At 44.0% G+C, this 7662-nt stretch overlaps 1 protein-coding gene across 15 annotated transcripts in view; it reads left to right on the forward strand.

The window, feature by feature from the left end:
• Nucleotides 1–5060, forward strand: part of KIAA1217 (KIAA1217 ortholog) — an 839027-nt gene extending 833967 nt beyond the window's left edge. For 9 of the 15 annotated variants that reach the window (XM_050804835.1, XM_050804834.1, XM_050804836.1 and 6 more), the window contains 3 exons: nucleotides 61–1659; nucleotides 2166–2288; nucleotides 3014–5060. In XM_050804835.1, the coding sequence (XP_050660792.1) occupies nucleotides 61–1659; nucleotides 2166–2288; nucleotides 3014–3511 (2220 nt within the window). In that variant the 3' untranslated portion in view covers nucleotides 3512–5060. Of the gene's footprint in view, nucleotides 1–60; nucleotides 1660–2165 lie in introns of all 15 variants that reach the window. The other 6 variants (XM_050804844.1, XM_050804846.1, XM_050804845.1 and 3 more) reach the window with 2 other exon arrangements.
• The last annotated feature ends 2602 nt before the right edge of the window (nucleotides 5061–7662 follow it).

A 7662-nucleotide genomic window follows, 5' to 3' on the forward strand; every position in this document is an offset into this window, starting at 1 on the left:
GCTCTGCGGATCCATTGCTGATTAACGTGTGTGGTTTCCCTCCTCCGTTCTCCCTCTCAGGTTACCACAGGGGCTCTAAGACCTAGTGACCCTCCTAAGTGGGAAAGAGGAATGGAGAATAGTATTTCTGATGCATCAAGAACATCAGAATATAAAACTGAGATCGTAATGAAGGAAAATTCCATATCCAATATGAGTTTACTCAAAGACAGTAGAAACTATTCCCAAAAAACTGTGCCTAAGGTCAATTTCAGCTTCTCTGGCGTTAGTTCATTAGAAGATGAAATAAGCAAAGGGTCTAAAGTCTCAGGCCCCCAATACTCTATAGCTGACACCGAGAACCAGAAGCTGAATTATGGAAAGACAAAGGAGATGGAAAAGCAAAATACGGATAAGTGTCACATTTCCTCTCCTAGTAGAGTAACAGAATCAAGTGTGCATGATTTGAAAACAGAAGATCAAGAGGTTATCATGACAGATTTTGGCCAAGTTGTTCTAAGACCCAAGGGGGCAAGGCATGCTAACGTGAACCCTAATGAAGACGGAGAATCCAGTCCAAGTTCTCCCACTGAAGAAAATGCAACCACTGACAACATTGCCTTCATGATTACCAAAACCACTGTCCAGGTTCTTTCCAGTGGGGAGGTGCATGATATTGTTAGCCAAAAGGGAGAAGACATACAGACGGTTAATATCGATGCCAGAAAAGAGATGGCCCCCCGACAAGAAGGGACTGACAGTGAGGAGCCAGTTGTGTGCCTGGACAAGAAACCAGTGATCATCATTTTCGACGAGCCCATGGACATCCGGTCTGCATATAAGAGACTTTCAACTATCTTTGAGGAGTGTGATGAGGAATTAGAGAGAATGATGATGGAAGAAAAGATAGAGGAGGAGGAAGAGGAGGAAAATGGAGATTCTGTAGTCCAGAATAATACCACTTCCCAGATGTCTCATAAGAAGGTGGCCCCGGGCAATCTTAGAACAGGACAACAGGTGGAAACAAAGTCGCAGCCACACTCTCTGGCAACAGAGACCAGAATCCCAGGGGGACAGGAAATGAACAGAATGGAGCTGGACAAGTTCAGCCACGTGGATTCTCCACATTCGGAATGCAAGGGTGGCGACCTGACTGATGACCAGTTTGAAAGCCCCAAGAAAAAGTTTAAATTCAAATTCCCTAAGAAGCAACTCGCCGCTCTCACTCAAGCCATTCGCACGGGAACTAAAACAGGGAAGAAGACTTTGCAAGTGGTAGTCTACGAAGAAGAGGAGGAGGACGGCACCCTGAAACAACACAAAGAAGCCAAGCGCTTTGAAATCACTAGGTCTCAACCTGAAGACAGCCCTGGAAACATGCTGAGGAGGGAAGAGCAGTCCAGCATCGAGAGCACGTCTCCGATTTCAAGAACTGATGAAATTAGAAAAAACACCTACAGAACGTTGGATAGCCTGGAGCAGACCATCAAACAGCTTGAAAATACAATCAGTGAAATGAGTCCCAAAGCCCTAGTTGATACCTCAGTTTCTTCCAACAGAGATTCTGTTGCAAGTTCATCCCACATAGCCCAGGAGGCCTCTCCCCGGCCCTTGCTAGTTCCGGATGAAGGCCCCACTGCCCTAGAGCCCCCTACGTCGATACCTTCAACTTCACGTAAGGTATCTTGGTCTGCTGGAAAATGAAAAGACCCGGCTGCTTTCCTAAATCTGCCATAATCACCATTAGCAAAAGGTGTCTTGTGACTTAATTGCTTTCTTTCAGGTGGCTTTTTTTTTTTTTTTTTTTTTCTGTTCGCCATGAAACCCTTCTTTCATACTTTCTCCCTCACCTTCAAAACAACAACAACTAGGTGTCTAACAGCTAATCAATTCTGTTTTTGCCTCTGTTGCTGACTGGTGTTGGGTAAACACGAGGCTGCCGGGTCAGCCATGTGCTGTTGAAATCATTGCTCTGATACTCACATTAAAATCCGTTTGATCAGTAGTGAGCAGTTGATTCTGTTTGATTTTTCTGATTAACCCCAGTTGGTGTCTCCTAGATCTGTCCTGCATGTAGGGCTGTGGCTTCTCACCCTGAGCTTCTCTGAACATAGCGGAGCAGCCTCACGGATGACCTACTCACGTGCTTCTCCTTCTCTTCCCCCTCTCACTGGTCCTTCCCACAGGGCTCCAGCGGGGCCCCACAGACGAGCAGGATGCCTGTCCCCATGAGTGCCAAGAACAGACCCGGAACCCTGGACAAACCTGGCAAGCAGTCCAAACTGCAGGATCCCCGCCAATATCGTCAGGTAGTTTTACCTTAAACCCAATTTTGGATGGACGCTATTTCAGTTAAGAAGCAAGTCACTGACTTAGTTTATACCAAATATTGTGCTTTCTTTGTAAGATAACGGTTTACATAGACATCCTGGATCTGGGGGCATGAAGAAAGTCTAAAAACCATTTGTTAAACTTTTTCACCACGCTTTTGCATGCTTACAATAAAACATCTTTTACTTTGTGACTCCAAGCTCCAAATTTTAACTGTTAACACACGGTGCCAGACCAGGTGGCTTTTCTTTGGTGAATGTAGTGTTTCATCTGAACACCTCGGGAAGCAGAGACAAACCAACCTGTGGTGGAACTGCCCTTAACGTCACCACTACTAACGTCTATGTTGACTGTATTGCGTTAGAAGCACATTAACGCTCCGTCAAAATGCCCGACCCCCACCCCAGTAATTATCCAGAGGCATGGCCCACCTGGCACACGGGAAATGGTAGAGCTGGAATCATGGGACTCCTCTCACAAATGCGTTCTTCCTTTCCTCCTTTCCTGTCCATCCTTTGCTATGTACGTGGGGGGTTTCTACCAGGTCCAGTAAAGCACAACAAGACTTAGCTCAGGCCTTGAACTGTGTGTGGTTGGTTTTCTTTGATTGAATTATTCTCAGAAGGGCTGTGTTGCCAGGCCCTGTGGGTTGATCACGTGTCCACCTTTCTGACAAAATGTCTCCCACCATCTTTATTTGCAGGCTAATGGAAGTGCTAAGAAATCTGGTGGGGACTTTAAGCCTACTTCCCCCTCCTTACCTGCTTCTAAGATTCCAGCCCTTTCTCCCAGCTCTGGGAAAAGCAGTTCTCTGCCCTCTTCTAGTGGTGACAGCTCTAACCTCCCTAATCCACCTGCTACTAAACCATCGATTGCTTCTAACCCTCTCAGCCCCCAAACAGGACCACCTGCTCACTCTGCCTCCCTCATCCCTTCTGTCTCTAATGGCTCTTTGAAGTTTCAGAGCCTTACTCATACAGGTAAAGGTCACCATCTTTCATTCTCACCGCAGAGTCAAAATGGCCGAGCACCCCCTCCTTTGTCATTCTCCTCCTCCCCTCCTTCCCCCGCCTCCTCCGTCTCACTGAATCAAGGTGCCAAGGGCACCAGGACCATCCATACTCCCAGCCTCACCAGCTACAAGGCACAGAACGGAAGTTCAAGCAAAGCCACTCCATCCACAGCAAAAGAAACCTCTTAAAGGTCCAATCCTATCAGGCACAAGTCGGAGTTATGTTAAAAAAAAAAATTAACAGTCTACAACAACTGTTTTCACAAGAGAATGTAACATATTGCTGTATCGTTTGAGGCTTAATGCTAAGTATGTGCTAAATACTGGATTAATAGATTTCAGTAAAGCTCGTTTTTTGTTTTTTGTTGTTTTTTTTTTTTTTTTTGGTTTTGTTTTTACCTAGTTGCTATAGTGTCTACCGTCTATACTCAATACCTATAAAATGCAGTAAGCGTGTGTCACAAAACGAAGTTCTGGTGGGAGAGAAAGGTGCGTGTGAGACGGGAAAATTGTCTTAAGCATATAAAACATGTATGATTCCAGAATTTTAGTATGTTTTGTATAAAACTATTTTTCATTACGGAGACTAGAAGTGAACAGAGAATTACACAAGTGTGACTATACAAATTGTAAAAGATACTATAATATTTCCTTTTATTTTAGTGTTATTTAGCTTTATTACAGATTTCTATTTTTGTCAAAACTTCATGATTCCTTTCAAGATCTTTTTTGCCAAAACATTTTGATACTATAGCATTGTACATTTGAAAGTAGTGTGCTAGACTATAAAACCAATGAACTTCTACCTGAGCCCTACAGACAGGCATATGTAGAAGGCAATTTATCAAACCTATTGCACTGCCATGAAAAGTATGTATCATAATTTGCTAGCCCAAGCAAGCTAGTTTTCTTTGCTTGCTTCTTTTCTTTCTTTTTTCCTTCCTTTTTTTTTTCTTTTTTCTTTTTTAACATGTTGAGGTTCTCTAGTTGTTTTCTTTGGAGTATCTAACCCCTTCTTTTGTTTTCTGAGACCTGGTAACCCACGCTCTTGCATTGTGGATTTTAAAATGTACACTCTGTACGGTTCTGTAAACCGAAAAACTTTTGTAAATATATAAATATACATAGACATTAAAATACTGTATGTGTCAGCACATAGAGTAGTTTTCCCACACCAAAGTTAATTTTTATGCATGCTTTAAAAGTATATATCGGGATGGGCAGAAATGGAAGTATCCATACATTTTTAAAAAGCAACAAGTTTGCACAGCTAGAGTGTTTGTAAATAAATGTATTTGTATAACACAGTCATGTAATATACAGAACTATAAGCAGAGACCTTGCCAAACTAAATAAAGGGCTGCATGCTTATTATTTTTTGTACCTTGTCACTATAACTACTTCCTAGTCAAAGAACGAAATGTAACTGTTACCAAGTTTAATGTTTTTCTGCTTTGAGGCTTTGAGGGATATAAGCACATCCACTCAAGAGGACACTACTTTTCTGAAAGCTCTGGGGTGACTAATGATGAGTTCCTAATAAATTAATTGCAAGTGTGGTGCCTTGGATGTGACCTGTTGGCTCTCTCTCTTCTCTGTGGCTTATCAAGGTGTGGATGACAGAAAGCAAACCTGGACACAGAGTTTCCACCCTCCGTTCCTGGAGGGGCTCTTATTATTTTCTCTCTTTTGCAAAAACTTCCAGCAGGAGTAAAGTGGAAATAAAACGACTTTATCACTTGGCTTTTTTTCTTTTGAGTCCTCAACTTAAAAAAATATTGTTGGCCTAGAGGGAAATACGCTAACATTACACCATGTGTTTTCATTTTTTAAAATGGGAAGAAGCCAGGCACAGTGGCTCATGCTTGTAATCTCAGCATTTTGGGAGGCTGAGGCAGGAGGATCACTTGAGGCCAGGAGTTCCAGACCAGCCTGTGCAACATAGTGAGACCCCATCTCTACCAAAAAAAAAAAAAAAAAAAAATTAAAGTTAGGTGGGCATGGTGGTGTTTGCCTGTAGTTGCAGCTACTCAGGAGGCTGAGGCAGGAGGATGGCTTGAGCCTGGGAGGTGGAGGCTGCAGTGAGCTATGATCACACCACTGCACTCCAGTCTGGGTGACAGAGCAAGATACTGTCTCAAAAAAAAAAAAAAAAAAAGGAAGAAAGTTAGTGAAAACAATACCAGGATTATGAATTAACCACAGGAAGAATCTCAGGAAACTACTTAGATTTTTCACCTCCAGAATGTTTCATTTGGTGATTTGACGTAAAAAGCAAATATTCTTGGAACTCGGTTGTTCAGTGTTACTGAGTTTCAGGCTTACTTACTTCAGGATGCCTTTGCCAGAAATATTCATATCTCTGCTCATTATGTTAATGGCAGTCCCGTGTTTCAGGTGGCACTTAGGAAAGTATTTAGGATCCAACATTTCAATCATGTCCCATAATCACCTTAATGACATTATAGTCGTTTATATATAAATATATCTCATAGCTAATTCATGCCAATTTATTTGCTTCTGTTTGTGGACAAGCTGAAAATTCTTTATAAGCAGTAGGACAGCAGATGGTGGGCTCACTTTTGCAGTTTAACTTCAGACTTCCCGGAGCACTGGCAAGGTCACAGAGATGATGGCAATTTCAGTTAATGTCATGAAGGATGGGACCTGTTCACCAGGTAAGGGAAAACCCCGCACGGTGCCATCCACTGCCCTGAAATCCGGCCCCATGCTGCCTGCCTCTTCAGGAAACTAGAGGAGGAACTACCATGATTGGAGAAACCAGCATCAGGTGTTGCAAAGACTTCCTATCACAGCACAGACCCAGGAGGTGCCTGTCTAAATTAGTGCAATAGAGCTCCTGCCTCGGTACCCATTCTTAGGCCCAACCTAAGTGTTTTGAAACCTTGTTGTACCCCTGCCCTCTCTGGCTTCATTAAAACTTTCCCTCCCTGTGTGGTTGTTTGAAAAATAGAGCCCAGGCCCCTTCCTCATCCCACCAACCAAAAACCCAACACTTCCCACACCTGTGGGCTGGTGGTAACACCTGATGATTAACACCAGAGTCGTGTCAGTAAGTTTCCCCTGTGCACCTGTTTTCTTGAAACTAACGAATCCACGACCCCCATGGGAAAGCCTAAGGGGTAACGCCCCTGGATCCTGATAAAAGCATAGCCCCACAGGCTCACTCACTCTCACTCGCTCCCCACCTCCTGGATGAGCTCTGCTGCCGCTGCCTCCAGACCTCCCATGGAGGCTCCCCCCCCCCGCCCCACCGTCTCTGGAATCTGTAAGTAAGACATTTCCTCTGTTTGATGCATTTTGGTTTCACCTCATTGGGCCTTAGCTGACCAACACACCCAAACCTAACTACACCCCATTCCATCAGGGCTTCCCTAAAGAGGCGCTATCTCGGCTTACGGCCACTCTTGACAGGGAAACCTCAAGACCACGTTAGAAACTGTAACAATAAAAACTCACAACAGCACCTCGGTTCTTTGAATATCTCCAGTGAATGACATTGGGTAGGATGAGCTGAGCTCCTGGGTTTTCAGATTTTGCTAAACTACATTTAACAGACACTTAGTTAAGACAGTCTCTTTTCTTTTTTTTTTTTTTTTTCTTTTAAGAGACAAGGCCTTGCTCTGTTCCCCAGGCTGGAGTGCAGTGGTACACTCACACCTCACTGCAGCCTCAGACTCCGGGGCTCAAGCGATTCTCTTGCCTGGGCCTCTGGAACAGCTGGGATTATAAGCATGCACCAGCACACCTGCTTATCTTTTAAGTTCACCATTCCATTATTCAGTTAAACTAAAAAGACTCTTAGAAATAAACCATGTGGCTTCTCAGGTACATTTAACAAAATCGGTCCATTCATCCAGCCCTCACTGAGCATCTTCTGCACATAGGGTGGGGTGGGGTGGGGAGGGCATCTGGCCATGGCATCAGTGCTGCTTTCTGGTTGACCACCTTGGGCATGTTTTGGCTTCTTCACCTGTTCATGGAGAATAATAGCACCTACTAAATAGGATCATTGGGAGGATTAAATACAATGTATACGAAATTCTGAAGACAAAGTAGAACATACTGAGCACTCAAAAGTTAATGAGGGCCGGGTGCAGTGGCTCACGCCTATAATCCCAGCACTTTGGGAGGCCAAGGCAGGTGGATCACCTGAGGTCAGGAGTTCAAGACCAGCCTGGCCAACATGGTGAAACCCCGTCTCTATTAAAAATACAAACAAATTAGCCGAATGTGGTGGTACACATCCGTATTTCCAGCTATTCAGGAGGCTGAGGCAGGAGAATCGCTTGAACCCGGGAGGCTGAGGTTGCCGTTAG

The sequence above is a fragment of the Macaca thibetana genome, chromosome 9, assembly GCF_024542745.1.
Source record: "Macaca thibetana thibetana isolate TM-01 chromosome 9, ASM2454274v1, whole genome shotgun sequence".
Taxonomy (NCBI): domain Eukaryota; kingdom Metazoa; phylum Chordata; class Mammalia; order Primates; family Cercopithecidae; genus Macaca; species Macaca thibetana.